This window comes from Stigmatopora argus, chromosome 15, assembly GCF_051989625.1.
Source record: "Stigmatopora argus isolate UIUO_Sarg chromosome 15, RoL_Sarg_1.0, whole genome shotgun sequence".
Taxonomy (NCBI): domain Eukaryota; kingdom Metazoa; phylum Chordata; class Actinopteri; order Syngnathiformes; family Syngnathidae; genus Stigmatopora; species Stigmatopora argus.
In genome coordinates this window covers 1,274,960-1,294,168 of record NC_135401.1, presented here as the reverse complement: position 1 = coordinate 1,294,168, position 19,209 = coordinate 1,274,960, and the positions used below count along the sequence as shown (strand labels likewise).

At 41.5% G+C, this 19,209-nt stretch overlaps 2 protein-coding genes and 1 long non-coding RNA gene across 7 annotated transcripts; 2 read left to right on the top strand and 1 right to left on the bottom strand.

Moving 5' to 3' along the window:
- Positions 1-601: 601 nt before the first annotated feature.
- On the top strand, positions 602-2,431 carry lamtor3 (late endosomal/lysosomal adaptor, MAPK and MTOR activator 3; the record flags this gene model as incomplete). The annotated part of the gene is made up of 5 exons (XM_077621661.1): positions 602-645; positions 899-957; positions 1,440-1,573; positions 2,030-2,093; positions 2,237-2,431. Coding segments are annotated over 5 exons (375 nt in total), but the record flags the coding sequence as incomplete, so codon positions are not given.
- atp10d (ATPase phospholipid transporting 10D) lies at positions 2,158-18,225 on the bottom strand. 4 transcript variants are annotated; one of them, XM_077621658.1, is made up of 22 exons: positions 17,917-18,225; positions 17,211-17,409; positions 16,730-16,930; positions 15,976-16,061; positions 15,791-15,897; positions 15,578-15,709; positions 15,003-15,115; positions 14,672-14,924; positions 13,858-14,039; positions 13,355-13,528; positions 12,239-12,542; positions 11,917-12,023; positions 11,101-11,227; positions 9,584-9,768; positions 9,262-9,517; positions 8,611-8,687; positions 7,825-7,950; positions 7,545-7,745; positions 3,616-3,696; positions 3,059-3,163; positions 2,803-2,978; positions 2,158-2,683 (listed from the first exon to the last, which is right to left on the bottom strand). In XM_077621658.1, the coding sequence occupies exons 1-22, from the start codon at positions 18,147-18,149 to the stop codon at positions 2,518-2,520; spliced, it is 3,591 nt and encodes a 1,196-aa protein (XP_077477784.1). In that variant the 5' UTR covers positions 18,150-18,225; the 3' UTR covers positions 2,158-2,517. The 4 variants fall into 4 exon arrangements, with proteins under 4 accessions (XP_077477784.1, XP_077477782.1, XP_077477783.1 ...); XM_077621656.1 differs by having other exon boundaries at positions 15,578-15,897; XM_077621657.1 differs by having other exon boundaries at positions 9,262-9,768.
- Positions 2,543-17,639, top strand: LOC144090280 (uncharacterized). 2 transcript variants are annotated; one of them, XR_013305325.1, is made up of 4 exons: positions 2,543-3,157; positions 8,312-8,417; positions 12,245-12,504; positions 16,769-17,639. It is a non-coding gene; the product is annotated as an uncharacterized LOC144090280 (long non-coding RNA). The 2 variants fall into 2 exon arrangements; XR_013305326.1 differs by lacking the exon at positions 16,769-17,639 and adding an exon at positions 11,874-11,997 and having other exon boundaries at positions 12,245-12,775.
- Positions 18,226-19,209: the final 984 nt, after the last annotated feature.

Genomic DNA, 19,209 nt, shown 5'->3' with positions numbered 1-19,209 from the left:
TTTATTTCGGGTCACTTTCTAATGATAATTAGAAAATTAGTTCGCAAATTAAAAAAAAAATCTGTTTTTTGGGCAGTCTTGAGTTTCCTTGTTTATTTATCAAAAGGCGGAAGTAAAACAAGAGGGTCACATGACCCGCACTCGTGACCGTCTCCGTTGATGTTAGTCACTTAAATGTATTTCCACAGTTCAATTAGCTGAATTATTTATTAAAAAACACCTAAAGTGCAGGTACGTATCGTTCTTTTCATAGCGTTTTCCTCAGCTACGTGTATTCAGCTTGTATTACTCATTACACGCGCTTGTCAATCAAACCTAGCTTAGCTGCTACATTAGCATTGCTGAATGTTATTTATGTGGAAATGAACTTTACGTCTTTGTCATTTTACCAGAAATATTTAGTGATACGGGAAGAGACTTGCCACCATGGCTGACGTGAGTATATGCAGCTTTATATGTGATTATGCTAGCTTTTTAGCATCTCTTTTTCAATGTAAATAGTGTCAACATACAAAAATGCCACATCAGGGTTTCCAGTTTATACATTACTGTGTCATACGTTACTGATTTGGTTCAACAGTTTCATTAACAACACATTTTTATATTACAGGATTTGAAAAGATACCTGTACAAGCAGTTGCAAAGGTATGTATAGAAAATGGGAAATGTTTTCTTTTCGTATGTTTACAGTCGATTAAACATTTTATCCTGTACTAAAGTTCCATAAAATATACGTTACTGCACTTTAGGGCTTTGTTATGTGTAATTTATGTGGATATAATCTGTATTAAACATGCTTGATGTTCAGAACAGCATGGAATACTGTGTAAAATAGTTGAAAAGGTGATTATGGGATCCACTATAATATTAATTTATTTGATTTTCTGCTTTTATTAAGTGTTGATGGTCTTCACGCAATCGTGGTCACTGACAGAGATGGAGTTCCAGTTATTAAAGGTATTTAACCCATAAATCTATATATATGTACACAGTTGGGCAATATAGAAAATATAGTATTATAGAGAATGGACGTTACTTTCAAAATAATGGAACCTTTTAACAAGGAGCAAAATGCAAAACTTATTTACGTTGCATTTCGAAATGAATTGTCATGAAGTTAAAATGGTCACGAAGTTAAAATGGTCAGCCAAAAATGAAAACATTCTAATTTCTTTTCATGTCAATTGCTGGGAAAAAAATATTGCTTGCTTTTATTTTGGTAGTTTTGGTACAAAATACGTACTGAGCGGTTTGGTATAACAAAAAAAATGACAGTAAACTACAGCAGATTTTTTGCATTTGGAAAATTTGACAGTCTCAAGACATTCGCATTACCGTTACAGCTAATCTCTGCTAAGGCTAAGTAAAAAAAGTACAAATATTTCTCAATAACAATCATATTAGCTCTTGTGATCCATCCATTTTTTTTCGCCCCACAGTTGCTAACGACAACGCTCCAGTCCACGCGCTGAGACCGGCTTTCCTGTCCACGTTTGCGCTAGCAACAGATCAGGGAAGCAAGTTGGGTCTCTCCAAAAACAAGAGTATTATCTGCTACTACAACAGCTACCAGGTCATTTTTTTACTGTTGAAACAACACAAGCCATACTTTTTTTTTCGGCCCCCAAAAAATTAACCTAGCGACCCCCATTGACGTTCGTTCATTCGCCCTCTCCAATCAAAATGGATTGGACGTCTATTGCCGTCAATGGCACTAAAAAATGAGCATCTGGTGATTGTTTATGTGCAAGTAACAGGCCATAAGTTAATTTTGCATCACTCTTTTTGCATTTTGGGGTGCTTATAGGTCATTTTTGTAAAAATTTTGGATTATGGGGCTTTCGGGGGTGCGTACTGTTGATTTTTGGTCATTTATTTTGGTTTGAAGGGTCCTTGATGGCCCCATTTTAACTGTGGATGGGAAAAATTAAAATACTAAAAAGCATTTATTCTCTTAGTACAGTGTGTTTTTTTGCCTCCCCCGTTTTTGGTTATCTGGTTTTATTTATTTTTTATATTTTTTCAACAGATTGTGCAGTTCAATCGTTTACCTCTTGTCATCAGTTTCATTGCCAGCAGTGATGCAAACACAGGTAAAAAAATGTTTTTCAAATAAAAAAAAAAGGGAAAAAAAATGACAAAAAAATTGGGAAAAAAATGAGAAAAAAAATGCAAATTTTATCAAACTGTCACACAGAAAAATTGATGTTTGTTCTTTTCTCGTGTCTTTGTCCAGGTCTCATCATGAGTTTGGAGAAGGAGTTGGCTCCTTTAGTCAATGAGCTCAGGCAGGTAGTAGAAGTCACATAAAGTCAATGAAGAATCCTCACCTGGGTTTTCACATGTACACTCTGTGCTGTGTTCAAAACTACATTTGTGTGTATGTTCTCATTGCTGCTTGAGGTTTGAATAAAAGTTCCATTTTAATTCATGATGGAATGAACATTTTGGTTTTTAATTATTTTTGCAATCCTATGTTTTTTCTGGTTGAGTGGTTAGCGTTAGCGGGTACCGGCCTCACAGTTCTGGGGTCGAAACAACTTGAATTGAAGATTTTTTTGGCCTGCAATATTCCTCAATTGTGTCATCCAAAGAGTAGTTGAAGTTCCCTTCTCCTTGAATTCTTCTCCAGTGTTCGTTTGATTTTAAGCGGAAGGTGTTGCCAAGCACCCGGAAGAGGAGCCTGCGGAAGAACCACAACACCAACGTCAACTAAAGCTCACATCTCCACCGACCAAAGCGCCAAAAAGGTTTTTCAAGTTCTCAAACCCAAAACTAACGTATGCTTTTTTCTGGTCCTACCTGGGCGTTAGCGCCGTCACCACGGTGAGTGTGCACACGAAATAAAAGAGGGGCTGGGACATTTGCCAGGTTTCCACACCCAGGGGGCCGCAGGTCCGGCAAGAAATGGCGAAAACCAGCACAAAGCCAAAGTAGGACCCCCCGCTGAGCACTAGCACCAGAACGTGAATCCAAGTCTGCAAAACCAGATTTTTTCCAGTAAGTAGCGACCGTCATGGGTCGTTTTTTTGGTGACTTTTAAAGTGGCGCGTCTGACCAGGTTGTGACTCTCGATGACTTGGTGGAGGAGGACGATGAGGAGAGCGGACGCGTTGATGGGCGACCCAAAGGACAGCAGGCCCACGTCCGATCCCACGTAAGTCTGACAAACACGTAAACGTCTTAAAACGAGTGACGGACAAGTTGGACGCAAAAAGCCAGAAATTTGAAACCGCAAGAGTCAGACAAAAACACCATTAAAAAAAAATCCAAATCTAATTTAGGATTTGTTTTGGATGGCGTAAATATATTATTATTAAATATATTCATCCACGGCGCAAATTCATTGGAGTGTGTTTTAATAGCGAATCAAAAGAAGAGAAACATGAAACGAGGCAAAAAAAGCTGCGGTATATACAAAATCGAAGAAGCAAAGAGCCGCATGCGGCTCGAGAGCCACGTCTTCGTCACCCCTGGTTAATACCAAATTGCCATGTTAACCGTGTATTTGCTTAGCTAATAAGCCACGTGCTAAATAGGCGTTTCTGTGGGTGTCAGTGATGTTTGGATAACAGCGAATCGGAGCAAAATTGACGTAAAGAGTGGCGTACTTACTAAATAAGGCACAAAAAAGCAGACGAGGCTCTGGTAAAACGCATCCAGGACCGTCAACCAGAAGGAAAATCGAGCACAGGCCTGAGGAAAGGAGAGAAAAAAATAATTGAGTTCAAATGTGATCAAATTGATGAAAATTGGAAGCGTTTGGATGACTATTTTTACGCAGGATTCCAAGCAATCACAAAGGGTTTGCACACATGTATATAATAGGGATGCGACGATATTAACCCACAATACGATATGCCAGGATCGCGATATGACAGAATAAACTAAAAAAACAAACTGTACTGCACACAGAAAAACAAAAATGATGTCATACACAATAACAGTCTTTGTGGCTTAAGTCTCAACCTGACTTAAGTCAAGTTTAGAACGGGTTCTGCTATTACAAGCTACCTTTGAGCCGACACGTCCCTAATTAATCTATTTTTTAAATGAATTGGTGGTGGAAGACTGGATTTATGAAGACTTTAAAGCAGGGGTCTCGAACTCAATTTACCTGGGGGCCGCTAGAGGCCGAGTCTGGGTGAGACTGGGCCGCATCAGGATTTCCACAAGAAAAGCACTGATAAAACATTCCAACGTTATCAAATATCTTTATTTTTTAACAAAAAATAATGAATTAAATAAATTAACTTAAAGATGAATAAAAAATAAATCAATCAGTAATACAAAACCAAATAATACTAATGAGCATACAGTAGATATACACTGGCTGGCTAAGTAGAGAAAATGAATTATTTTTATTCCGTTTCAAATGTCTGTATTAACAGCTCTTTAACCTTTAACTTTCTGAACTTGAATGGAACATTGAACATGAAATATTCTGAACACGGCTTCTCTTGCCTCAGCGCTTCTTCTCACATAGTCACATTTGGCTTGAGGGAGGAAGCAGTGGAGACCCTCAGTAGAGCTTGAAGATGCTCATCAGTAAGTCTGGACCTGTACTTGGACTTATTGAAGTTCAAGGTGGAGAAGAGCTTCTCACACAAGTATGTGCTCCCAAAAAGGCACATGGTCCGCTTGAACCTACGTTCAGGGAAGCTGGGGGTCAACTCTCTCAAAAATTGCCCAAGCTTGTCTGCTTCTCCACTCACCTCCCTGAACTTGGCTTTGAGTGCAGAGTTGCACTGCAGGTCAATGAGCTCCATTTGAAGCTCAGGAGGGGCATCTTGCACATCAAAGGAGAAGGGGTCCGCAAAAATTTGAAATGTGGCTTTGTGTGTCTTGAAGTCTGCAAATCTGTGATCAAATTCCTCCTGTAGCTTTGAAATGGCCTCAACATACTTCTCACCACTGAATGGTGTGCCTGCATCCACGAGAGCCTTGCATGCTGGGAAATGGCAAAGGTTTGTCTGAGAGAGCTGGGCTTTCCATAACACAAGTTTAGGGCAGAATGCTCTCACGTTGTCATAGGCAGCACTGACAAGTTGCCCCTGGCCTTGTAGCTTCTTGTTCAGTACATTAATCTCATGTGTGATATCAACAAGAAAAGCTAAGTCCATGAGCCATTTGGGATCACTTAGCACAGGATCAATCAACTCACAAACGGCGTAGCTAGCTTTGACTGCTGCATTACTGTCTTTGGTAGCCTTCTTGAAGAAATCCTGTTGCCTCAGAAGACGTGTTTTAAGACTGGCAACCTGGTTGGCTCTCTCATCTCCCTGGTATTTTTCGTACTCCTCAGCATGTCTCGTAGTACAATTACGTTTCAAATTGTATTCCTTGTGCACCGCAACTTTTTCAGTGTAAATGGGACACGTCGGGGTGCCCCTGTGTTCAACAAAGAAATATTGCACTCCCCACTTTTCTTGAAACTGTCTGTGCTCATCACCGACCTTTCTCTTCACGGCAGGCTTTGAAAGAGACATCTCTGGGGCTCTGTAATATGTTTTTCCACTTGGAATGAGTCTCGGGTTGATCTTTCACATTCAGTCGCGCGGGTTTGTGGCGCATGTGCACTTTCGCTCTCCGTTTCAATCGCGGAGATGGCTACAGACACTGACACAGGCTGGATCACGGATCATAGCGCCTCATTCAGTTCTATGCTGAGAGCAGCGGAGGAGTGTGCGCGCCGAGCGGAGTGATCGGCCTCACCGTTTCTCCTCCGCCCAGCTGATTGGAGGAATGAATGAGTGAGTGAGCGAGGCACTGGACAGCCCGGCCGATGTCCCGCCCTCCAGAGCCGTATACCTCACCGTGATTGGTTCATTCAGCTCCGAACCAAAGTTCCCTCTAATTTTTTGTTGGTCTGAGCAGAAAGACAACCTCCCTGAGCGCACTGAGTACCAGTGTGAGCGACATCATCGGTACTCGGATGATTCGCTTAAAGACGTTTCGCCGACGGACGTTTGACAGACGGGCAGGTCGCCGAATGGACGTTCCACCGAACGTTCATTCGGCCGAACGGAGGTTTCGCCGAAACGGGATTCGAACGCTCGCCCCGCCGGATCGTGTGTGTACAAGTTTTTCAACCTCGGCCCGCGGGCCATATACGGCCCGTTAGGATTTTTAATCCGGCCCGCCGCCGGTGTTTTCCAAATTATAGTAAAAATCAATGTTCGTCTACCATCAATGGCAGTCCGGGAATAAGCACTCTTGGGCAGGCAGATGTAGCAGAACCGAGCCGTAAAATGACAGCAATCGGGTCAAATCCATCCTAAAACAGCATTTAATGATTAAATACAAATACTGGATGATATCGCGATGGAGGCAAAAAAACGTCTATAGACGTCCATTCGCCAAACGGCTCAAAATGCTCTCAAATTCGGTCAAATCCAGCTGAAACCAGCGTTTAATGATTAAATACAAATACTAGTATTTTTATTTAATCATTAAACTAACAAATACTAGTACGACCTGTCCGTCTGTCAAACGTCCGTCGGCGAAACGTCTTTAGGCGAATCATCCGGTCACGACATCATCATTGCTCGCTATGGGCACACCAGTATCACACCTGCCACAAGCAGGTGCATGTCAATGTTCCCTCTAATTTTTCATGTAAAACATGCTGTAAAACACGAAAAACATGAGTGGACAGAGCTACTGCCACTGGCTGCCACTTAAACGGCGCCATCATGGGGAAAGGGGTAAAAAAAAAAAAAAAAAAAAAATTAAAAAAAAAAAAATTTAAAAAAAAAAAAAATCGATTTTTTTTTTTACTGCGTGCCATATGATTGCTACTGCGCAGAGAAGACGAGAGTAGTGGCCAATTGCGCACGCGTGCAGCTTAGAGGGAACATTGCTCCGAACACAAGTGTCATTAATATCAATTTTGCGGGCCGCACGAACATTAATCTTTCATATTAAGACGGGGGCCGCAAATTATCGTCCCGAGGGCCGCAGTTGGCCCGCGGGCCGCAAGTTTGAGACCCCTGCTTTAAAGCATGTGTCAAAGTGGCGGCCCGGGGGCCAAATCTGGCCCGCCGCATCATTTTGTGCGGCCCGGGAAAGTAAATCATGAGTACCAACTTTCTGTTTTAGGATCAAATTCAAATGAAGAGTATAGATGTATATTCAATTTCCTGATTTTCCCCCTTTTAAATCAATCATTGTCATTTTTTTTATCCATTTTTTTCTGTGTTTTTAGTTGAAAAATCATTTTGTAAAATCTAAAAATATATTTAAAAAAAGCTAAAATAAACATTGTTTTAGATCTATATAAAAAACTGAATATTCAGGGCTTTTAATCCAGTTCTTTTAATCCATTTATAATAAAAAAAATCTAGATATGATATCTAAAATGGTCCGGCCCACGTGAAATCAAGTTGACGTTAAAGCGGCCCGCGAACCAACCAGAGTCTGACACCCTTGCTTTAAATTTAGCGTAGATGATAAAAATCTATGTTAGTGGTGTTAAAACGTTCTAAAGCGGCACTAGGAGGACTTTTGCGGGTGTTTTGACGCTTCCAAAAATTCCCCAGCACCTCGGAGGCACGTCCGGCCCGGTAGAGCTCGGGTTCCGCCGTCAATCGCTCGGCGGGGACGTCTTTGTCCAGGACGCCGTAGACCAGAGGAGGGACGGAGGTGAAGAAAAGGTTGAAGAAGATCAGAACCCAAGCGTTGGTCATGACGGCCCCGGAGAAGCCGCAGAAGAACTGGTACCAGAACAACAGGTTCACAAACATCTGCAAGACCAGGACAAAAAAATGGTCCAAGTCCTGTTAGGTTCAAATTGTGAAAAAACCCATTGTGACGAAAACTGACCACATTTTTGTAGATAAAATAGAGCATCATGTTTCCAAGACGAGACAAAGACCAGCGGCCGTGGACCAATAAGAGCTTCCGAAGGTGCTTAAATCGGGAGATGGCAAAATCGCTGGCCATCACCGCCTGCAATCAAAACCAAAAAAAGGGAATTATTGTCATGTAGAATAATAACAGAGGACGAAAAGATGGCATTTTTGGAGAAATTGTCCGCGGGTGATGCCTTGCTCAACCATCGGAATTGACGAAGAAGTCTGGCGTTGGAATCGACCACTGGAACATGAAGATTTGTTATTAAAAAGCAAAATAGTATGGAAAAAACATTTAAAAATGGTGAAACATACGAAATACAAACACCACGGTAACAGCAAAAAATGCTAAACAGGTTAAATGGGTAAAAAAAACAACAAGACGTTTCAATTTGTTAATTTGCGCTTCCCAGTCAATGACTCATCCATTCATTTTCTCAACCGCTTTTCCTCACCAGGTTTGCGGGGGTGCTGGAGCCCATCCCAGGCGAGGGACACTTTGAATTGATGACCAGCCAATGGCAAGGCACGAGGATACGAACAACCAATCACACTCAAGACAAGGTACACTTTAGCACCCAATTAGCCTAGCTTGCATTTTTTTAGCATGTGAGGGATAACCGGTGTACCCGTAGAAAACCCATGCAAACTTGAACCCCAGAACTATGAGGCCAACACGCTAAGCCACTCCCATGCTAACCCCCCAGTCAATAAGTTAATTAAAAGAAAACAAATAAATGTTTTTTATAATATTTACCTGCATGCCTTCTTGGCCCGATATCCCAATGCCAACATCCGCTACCCGGATCATGCTAACATCGTTGGCCCCATCACCTAAAAAACAAAAAAATCCCCTGAACACTTCATTTTCAATACTTTTGCATACCGATGTCCACCATCCAATCACAGGATTAGAAATCGGGCCCCATTAGGTCATTTCTTAAAGGTCAGAATTGGACTTTTTCAATGGACAGTGCTACCTCTACTTACAAAATCAATTGTTTCCGTTTATTTGTATCTTGAATCGCAGCATTTTCCACGGAATTAGCAAAATTTGTTCCACAATCTTTAACGCTAGCCACTATAAACCCTTTAAAAATGATTTAGCATGATGTATACAAGGCTCGCAGGGGGTGCTGGAGCCTAACCCAGGCATTTACTGGGGACACCCCGAATCTGGGCAGCCAATCGCAGGGCACTAGGAGACAAACAACCAATTCAAACATTCAAAGCCAGGGACTATTTAGCATCCAATTAGCCTAGCATGCATGTTTTGGGGATGTGGGAGGAAACCAGAGTACCCGGAGAAAACCCACACAAGCCCGGGGTGAACATGCAAACTCCACGCATGTGCTAGTTTTGCGGTTAACGAATAAAACTAGCCAAATAGCTAACGCGGTTAGCTCACCTACTGCCAAGGTGGAGACCTTGAGGCGGTTTCGGACCAGCTGGGCCACTCGGCTCTTTTGCGAGGGAGTGCAACGGCAGCACAGGACGGCTTTGCACCGGCGGCTCAACTCCAGGAAGCAGCTGGAGTGGTCGCCCAGCGCCCAATCCAGCGTGCGGCCGTCGACGACCAAAACGAACCCGTCCTCGCCGTCCCCAGATATTTCGACGGTCCGCGCTTGCAATTTGAGGTCCTCGAGAAGGGTGCCGCAGTCATCCTGAAAGACGGAGGAACTCAAATATGGATGACAATTGACGATGGCGGGTGCGGAGAAGGTCCTGACCTGGTTTTCGCAGTTGAGTCTCAGAATTTGGTCCTCCGGGCCGACCAGTCGACAAGCGTAGGCCACGTTGACGGCCGTCTCTTGTTTGTCTCCGGTGAGGACCCAGATTTTGATGCCCGCCTTTTGAAGGGCTTCCACGGTGCTCGGAACGTCTTCCTGTAGCCGGTCGACGATTCCCGTGCAACCTGAAACCATACAAGGAAGTTGCCTAAAGGATTTGGACATGTAGGGCTGTCAAAGGCTCGGAAAGATCAGCAGTTCTCTCGGTTGAAATGATTTTTTTCTTTTCAAAAAAATCTTTTAATTGCGCCTTATAGTCCGGAAAATGTGGTATTTAAAAAAAAAACCTTTACATTTTATAATATGTTATTCATAGAAATATATTAAATGAAACAAGAATGATGTATATTTGCTTTTTTGTGTTTTTTTTAGACATGTCATCCCAATTTAAGTCCACCTGACCTCATTGTCTGCCATTGACAGCAATTGACGCCCTATTCATTTCCAAATTTTTTTTTCTCTCCCGCTAGTCCAAATAACTTGGACGTCTAATGCCATCCGTGCAAGCTCATGACTTAATATCATGAGCATGACATAGATGACCACGGCACAATTGAAACATTTTGACCCCTCCCCTCCTTAGCTAGGCTCTTCTGAATTTGTCATGTTCACAGTCAGCTTTAGCATAAATGTTAAAGCTCCCATACATGTTGATGTAGGCTAATGCTAACATTAATCATTGCTGATCTGCGTTAGTGGCCTGTAAAAAAATAGGTAGATGGTGGAAGTTTGACTCTCTCAACTTGGAACAGAAGAGAAGAGTATGAACACCCCCGCAGTATCTTGCCACAAATTGTGTGTCCTACAAGTGCAATCAGGAATTGCATTCAGGTGCTTCTTGTTTCAGCCCAACCCCCGTTGCTGCTGGATGGCTTGTAAAAAAACTCCAAACCCCCACCCACCCACAGAGGCCGTCCAGGACTGATTTGCCCAACCCTGGTCAAGACTTTTTAGGACCTATGTCAAACATTGGCAATCTTAGTGCAGACTTTAGACCATTTTGAAACCCATGTAAGATCACCTTGATGAAATTGAAGCATTAGAGTTATACAATAAGGATCCAATAAGACAAGGCCTTAATTTAACACGGGTGTGCAAACTATTCTACTGTGAGCCTTTTCATTCCAAGCCATAAAAACGAAACCTTTCCACAAAACTGATGTCCTACAAATGCAATGAATGAAGTGCAATCAGGTGCTTCTTGTTTCAGCCCAACCCCTGTTGGTTCAACACTCTGCGGAACCAAAACCTCCACTCGCAACGACCCTTAACGAGCGAGCACTTTACCCAACCCCCGACCCTCACGACAAAGTAGGTCGCAAGAGATTGGCTCATTGAAAAGTAGTGCGATTCAAATAGTCACTCTGAACTTGAAATGCTTGCAATTGACAACGATGGGGGAAGGGAAGTCAACAATGATTGGTTCTTCAACATAAGAGCGACTTAGGTGGTCCTACCCAAAAGGGTGAGGTTGCTTTCCAGCCTTTGAATGGATTCCAGCATGAGTTCTTGTCGGTTCTCAATGCTTTTCTCCACCAGCAAATGCTTCTCCAGCCATACTTGGTACTCTTCTTGTCCCAGGACCTGGACCAAAGACCGTTAAAAATGACCAAAAATGTAGACATTTATATTTATACAGTCATCCCTCAATTATCGCGTCTTCACTTACCATGAATTCACTATTTTGCATTTTTTTTCCTGCCATTAACTATTTATTTATTTATTTATTGAAAAGTTTAGGTCTACATTAATTGGGATTTTCGAGGGATTACTGTATTCATTCATTTATTCATTTTCGGAACCACTTTAGCCTCACAAGGGTTGCGGGGGGTGCTGGAGCCCATCCCAGCCAATGAGCCTGAATGGGTGGCTAGCCAATAGCAAGTAGAAATGATTTTAAAAAAAATGTAAATAGAGAAAATGATAGAGAAAAATACAAAATTGTAAAATGCTAAATAGAAAAAAGATGAGAAATAAACAGAAAATTAAAATAAGCTATATTTTTATTTTATTTTTACATGAAATCAATACTACAATATTCTCGAAAATATATAAATTACATATTTATTAATAGTTTTCTATAATTAGTAAAATAACCAATTGCATGATTTAAAAAAAAAAACTAATTAAAAATTGGAGAATGCTCCATTTAAAAAAAAGGACCAGATGATTAGAAAATGAATAAATGAAAAGAAACAGAATTTTTAAAAAATGTACGATTTTTTTGCAGGAACATAAAATGAAGCAAAAGTTCAAACGATGAGACGAGCTACCTTTTTAGCAAAGCAAAGAGTCCGAAGACCCTCTCTGGCGTACTGGTCCAAATGCTCCTGCGTTTGCGCCTTCATGCCACGGTAGCTCTCCTCACTTTGCTCTCCACCTGAAATTATTGGATAGAAAAACCAAAAACGCACCACCACTGTCAGATATTTTTAAAAAATACACCAGAATTTACATATAAAGTACACCTCTACTTACAAAATTTTCAAGTTACAAAAAAAGTCTTGGAACCCATTAATTTCGTAAGTAGAGGTATGACTGTATGTTGATCAATATGTCCTGTCCATCATTAAATAAATAAATCCCGCCCCTTACCTGCAGGCTTCCCCGCCAGATCCATGACCACCGAATCTGCGCCCTTGGTGTACACCACCGCCTGTTCCGTCAGAGGGTGCCGGATCACCACCGACATCCTCTTTCGCTGGCAGTCGAAGGGCAGAACGTGGAGCAGCCGGATGTCGGTGGTGCCCATACCGGGCAAGTCCACCTGGAGGCGTTGTGGAGAGCGTTCCAGCAGGGTGCAGCGGTAAGCCTGGGCGGCGTGGACCAGAGCCGCCTCGTCCGGACTCGCCGCCTCGTAGGTGAGTTCCTCCTTATTTTCCGGCTCTTTCTCCGTCACCTGGAATGGGCGATGCAATGTTTATAGTCGGGCAGAAATGAGGGCCACTAAAAATCCATCACTGTGTGAGTCATTTTATGTCACCATATAGCCATACATTTGTCATTATTTAGTGGAAAAAAATAAGAAACCAACTATGACCCTTCCTCCTCACTTAATTTTGAATTGACCTTAATGCGGTTGGTGTCAAAGGTGCGGCCCGGGGGCCAGAAGTGGACCGTTGGGGGGTCTCAAGGTGGTTCTGCCATAACGGGCACTTTATAGCCCATTCAAACAGAATTGAATGTCTTCATTTTTTTTTGACAAAAACTAGCATCAATTTTTCTCAATTTCCTATCCCATCAAACAGATTGGTTCATTCACCTCTGCTGTCAAAGCGGGGCCTTCAATGACAGCCAATGAGAAACCTTCAAAAGCCCCAAAACAAACAGGAAATCACCTGGAAATGCGCCAAAAAACAGCAGGAAGCAACAAAAGTCCCTGATATCCAATAGGAAATGACCCAAAATTGACCAAAAGTGACCCGGAAGTACCCTAAAATCACAAGGAAGTGATTGACAAAGAGAGATGTCCAATTCACTTAAACTAGCCTTGGATGCTCATCTTTCAGTGCCATTGACGGCGATAGACGTCCAATCCATTTTGACTGGGAGGGCCGAACGAACGAACGTCAATGGCCGCAAGTCATTGAATGGATTGAATTGAATGCTTTTATTGTCATTATACAAATATAATGAGATTTAAAGCTTAGTGAACCCCCCTCAAGTCGTTAAATGAGCACCCAAAAACAGTTAAAATTTGAAATTGCTCACATGTTGAGGCATCATGGGAGATGAAACCAGCACGCTATTGCACACGGCCATGGCCAGGAAAAAATCGATGATGGCGGCCACTTCCAAACTTGACGTCGCCTCAGACGGCATTGTGGGAGATTGAAGACAGCTGATTTTTTTCACCAGCTCGGGGTCCGGGATCACCTTTTTTGCCTGAATTCAGGACACATGAGCACAATTGGAAGGTTATTTATTAGCATTATTGAAAACCTGGAGGGCTTTTATGAATTTATTTAACCCTTTCACTGAAGATTTTTGCCCAAATGAAAACAGGCCTAAATACTAAAAACGTTGTCAATTTAGCACCGTGTAGGAATCAAAAATAACGTTTTGAGTACGTGAGTCGCCATTTCGAGGAAATTATCGCCTTCCGAAAAATGTAAACAAAAGACAGAGGTGGGCGGAGATTGGGCTGGAATTTTTTTCGGCTTTTAAACTCCAAAAAGTTGAATTTTTCAAGAGGAAAAATAGCCATGACTGACCAAGCCGCTGCTTCTTGGAAGGAAATGATTGGACGCTCGCTCGTCTTCATCGGACTCGTCGAGGAAAGCGTGGACGGATACCGAGCTGCCGTTGCAGTCATAGTTGACGGATTGACGTTGGAGCGTTTCGCGACGACCGCTTGCGTCGTTCTTTTCCGTCTCGTACAATTCCAGTCTCCGACCTGATTCAAAAAAGAGTAACCCAAGTGAGGAATATACTTTCTGACTTGTATTTATAAGACAATTTGCCATTTTTTGTGGGTGTGTGTGAATTTTGTGAACTGGAAAAGACAGTCGTACAAGTAGCATTTAGAAATTGTAATTTTTTTGGGATGTGGCACGGTGGAGAAGTGGTTAGCATGTGGGCCTCGCGGTTCTGGGGTCGAGGGTTCGATCCCAGGTGGGTCCTCACTGTGTGGAGTTTGCATGTACTCCCTGTGGGTTTTTTTCTGGATACTCCGGTTTCTTCCCACATCCCAAAAACATGCATGCTAGGCTAATTGGATGCTAGCTTGTCCGTGGCAATGGGTGTGATTGGTTGTTTGTCTCCTCGTGCCCTGCGATTGGCTGGCCACCTATTCAAGGTGTCGCCCACCTGGTGCCCGTCGTTAGCTAGGATAGGCTCCAGCACCCCCACGTGAGGATAAAGTGGTTCGGAAAATGAGTAATAGTTTTGGCTATTGGAAATGAAAGTGGCTATTTTTTGGGTGAATTGTGTACAAGTAGCATTCCGAAATGTTCATTGTTTTGGTTATCGGGAATGAATGTGGCTTTTTTGTGGGTGACTTGTATACAAGTAGTTTGGGATGGTTACCATTTTCCAGGTGAGGATATTCAATGCCATAAATACTGCAGCGACGAAACACCATGTCGTTCTCCGTCAAAGTCCCCGTTTTATCGGAGAACAAATGTCGGATGTGACCCAAGTTCTCCGTGATGTTGAGCGCCCGGCACTGGATCCCGCGATTCGCGTGCTCATCGTACAGGTCCAGATCCTTTTGGATGAAATACACCTGACCCACTTTGACAATCTCAATCGATACGTACAGGGAGATGGGGATCAGCACCTGTTTCAATAGTCTATCGTTAGCCCGTTTTAGCGGATTTAGCACTTAGCCCAAAAAAATACAGTCCGATCAACATACTTGCAGAATAATGATCATGGTCCAAAAAATGTAGAAGCCAGCCAGGGCGGGAGGTATCTCTTCATTCGGCAAAAATATTGCATTTTTAATCCGTTTCAGCCAAAGTCCATGACCTAGCAAAGCACAAAATATTTTTAGCACGGCCAATGTCGCTACATTATTTTGATAAACAGTGGTTTAAGTTAAAAACAGTCATAAAATGCCTTTATATTAAAGCAAAAACATGCTGCTTCTGTTTACACTGGATTGTTTTAAGCTGCAGCACTACTTGATGCATTTCACTCATTGAAAGTGACACACAACCTATAAAGTGCTTATATTTCAGTGCCATTAGCGGTGATAGACATCCAACCTGAATGTTCACTTTGCCCTCAAAATGGGACGTCAATGGCAACCAATGAGCTAAATGCATCAAGTAGCGCTGCAACTTAAAACAATCCAGTGTAAACAGAAACAGCACATTCATTCGATATTTACGTATTTTTGGCAGCCCGGTTCATCAATTTTAACGTGAGTGGACTGAAAGCTATCGTAAATGCATCATTTTTCCACCGAATAATGAAAAAAATACGCACCTATGGAAGTAGTCAGACACATGATGACCAATAAGAGCACGCACCACAAAATATCAACGTTTAAGCGCTTTTCCAAATGGCTACGCTTATATTTTGGTCCGCTGTTGTTCATCATGGCTTTGGTTTCGTGTCCTGAGTCAAAAAAATGGGTAAAATGGAGGTGATACACGAGAAAAAATAATAATTTTTGGGACGATTTTTTTTTTTTTTTACCAGCATAGACCACGACGCCAACCACGGTTTCCGTGTTCCGGATGGTGCAACCTCTCAGGAGGAGGTTGTTGTTGTCCAGTCCCACGTGAGAACCGCTAGAAAACTCCCTTAAAACGATTAAAAAAAAGAACATATCCCATATCGAGAATGTTCCGTCACGGAGGGACGGCGTCGCCGATATTTACATGAAACCTCGATAGGTGGCGAGGTCGTCGTTGGGGTCGTCGCACTCGATACGGCTGTGGAAGTTCTCGGGGTTGAAATCCGCTGCCTTGGGGTGAAATGTTTTTATTTTTAAAAAAAATTAAGGATCAAATGGGGAAAATAAGTTGTCAAATATGTTGCTAATTGTTTAGAATGGATATAAATACAGAAAATTGTAGTTAAATGTGTTGTTAATGAATGAAAAGGTCTTTAGTGGGTGGGACTAACAGTCACCTGCCCATCTTGGGGAACCAATCAGGTGTTAGTCCCGCCCACTGACTTTGATGGGTGAGTTTGACAGTTCAATTAAATCATCAAATAGGGCAACATTGTCCAGGGAAAAAAATCATTTAAAATAAGTGAAAAAATTACGTTTGTGTTTTTTTAGGGAAAAATAAGTAGTCAAAAGTGTTGTTAATTGATTAAAGTGGAAATTAAATGAATAAAAGTGTCATTAAATGTGTTGTTAAAGAATGAAAATAACAGCTATTTGGTGGGCGGGATTAACATCCACCTGCCCATCTTGGTTTAATGTGCTGGGGAACCAATCAGGTGTTAGCCCCGCCCACTGATTTTGATGGGTGATCTTGACAGATCAAATTAATTCATCAAGTGTGGCAATATTGTAGTTTCTCTAAAAAAGTGAAAAAATGATATTTGTTTTTACATTTACGAGCTGCTATTGTCCTTAATTAATAACACTTGCATTCATTATGAATTTAAACTTGTTTTTACCTGCAGCGGAATGCCCGAAACGATGCGCTTTTCTTTCAGGTTGGTCTCCCCGTCCAAGTTGGCGGTCTCAATGAAACACGTGCCGCCAGGGTCCGATGAATAAAGGAGCAAAATGTCCGCGGGGGTGATATGGTTGCAAGATAGCCGCACAAAGTCCCCCACTTGAACATCTTTCCAGCGGACGCCAACATAATCTTTCTGCTTTCTGTCATGAGATTTCACACAATAAATCGGACAGGAGATTATGAATAATGCATTCATTTTCCCAACTGCTTATCCTCACAGGGCTCGCGTGGGGTGCTGGAACCTATGTCCGCTAACGCCTTGAATCGGTGGCAGTCCCGGGGAGGGTCCCACACGGTGAGGACCGACTTGGAATCGAAGCCTCGACCCCAGAACTGCGAGCCCGATGTGCTAACCACTCAACCACCGCACCAAAATTTATTTTTTGAACGACTGAGTGAGTGTTCTGGGATATAACTTGCCTACAATAGACGGTGGCGACACGGTTGTTGATCTTTTTGTCAAAGATGTAACGTCTGTAGTCTTCCACGCCATCTTTGAGCGCAATGACGGTCAAAACCAGCAGCAACGGAATCATGGTAATTTCCTTCTGAAAGGCTTCCACCACTGGTACCCAGTTCAGCAAAATTAGAAACAGGAAGTAGAGATTGGCCACCCTGGGAGCAGGAAAAGGTATGTTCAAATTACACACACACAAAACAACAACAACAACAAAAGAGCAATCCATCCATGGCCAACAACAGGTAAAAATATTTACCTTTTTAAAAAAAAAAAAACAGTATATATTCTTTTTTTTTTGCAAATAGAAATACAAAATATTTACTGTTTTTCCTTTTTAATATAAAAGTAAAAATAACATTTCGATGGAATGATCCCTGCTTCATATAAATCTACTTCTTTTTAAATTCCAATTAAAAAACAAGCATTTTTAATTTTAACATTTAATATTAATATTTATTAAAATAAATAGAAATAGAAGTAGTAAAGCTTTCTTTTTGTAAAATAAATTAAATACACCATTTTCAAAATTAAAAATAAATGTAGTTAATAGCAGTTTAAACACGTTCACCTAAAAACAGCCTTCTTAGTAGATATGGGCAGCCAATGAGAAAATGACCTCCGAAAATATGGATTAAAAAGTGCAATTTTCTGACAAATCTGACCTCTGAAACTGCTGAAACAGGTTCATGGGGATGAAGCTTAACAAGGTGTACTTTGTCGTGTGGATCTTGTTCCCTTTGTAACTTTGGCCGTTGTCGTGTTCTTCCTGTCGCGGACCTCGGCCAATGAGAATGCTTCTCCTCTTTGAATTGGGAGAATCCTCCCAACTTTTTTGCCCACTTCCACCCAACAAGCGCCACCGACATTGCCGTCCTAGCCGACGGCAGACCTCCATTGGGGCGGCAAGGCAGTCCGGCCCGCTGTTCTTCGATCATCACCTCGACACTTTCATCGTCTAATTCAAAACAAAAATCATATTAATTAATTTTCTGCATCCTTTATAGCTATCTCCAATGGAGATTTATTTCTAGGGATATATCATCACATCACATCAGTAAGACTTTCATTCAAAATTAGTTTTCATTCATTTTCGGAGCTGTTTATCCTCACACAAGGTTCGCGGGGGGTGCTGGAGCCTATCCCAGCTAACTCAAAGGGACACCCGGAATCGGTGGCTAGCCAATTGCGGGGCACAAGAAGACAAAAAAACCATCACACTCAAGGCAAGGGACAATTTAGCATCCAATTAGCCTAGCATATGATTATATGAAATCCAAGTATTAAAAATATTGGCTAACTGAAAAGTATGAATATGAAAAATAGGAGCATGTACCACAATGAATACTTTAGCCTGTATGACACACTGTTATAGTACACAAACCTGATTGTGAGTTCATTTGTGGTTGTAAGATTGTGAGTTAGTTTAGACGACGTTATCAAAAGCGGGCGTGGCAAGATTTGTTTACGCAGCTTTATTACTTTTCATAAATGATTGATGTAAGGCGATGAATAGTCTACTTGTACTTTGTCTGTGGGGAGAATAAACATCAGCAAGCCATCAATCTTATTCTGGTACTTTATGAAATCTGCTATTTTAAGCCACACCCAAATCACAACGATAGATATTATTAGTATTTCATGCTTCAATGATCTCAAAATGAAATAAAACAGAAAGTAAATGTTGAAATAAATAACACATTCAATTATTATGTCACAATTAACATGAATAAATGGTGAAACAATTTTAAAAACATTTGAACTGGAAAAAAATGAAAATAGTTCATGTTAAAATACATTAAAATGGGCCAATAAATATTTCAAAAATCAAATAAAAATGAAAAAAAATACAGAAAAATTAAATCAATACTCACCTAATTAAAAGAACTAATAATACAAATAAAAAATTAAATAATTAAATCAAATTGAAATAAACACTAACCAATTGATAAATGCAA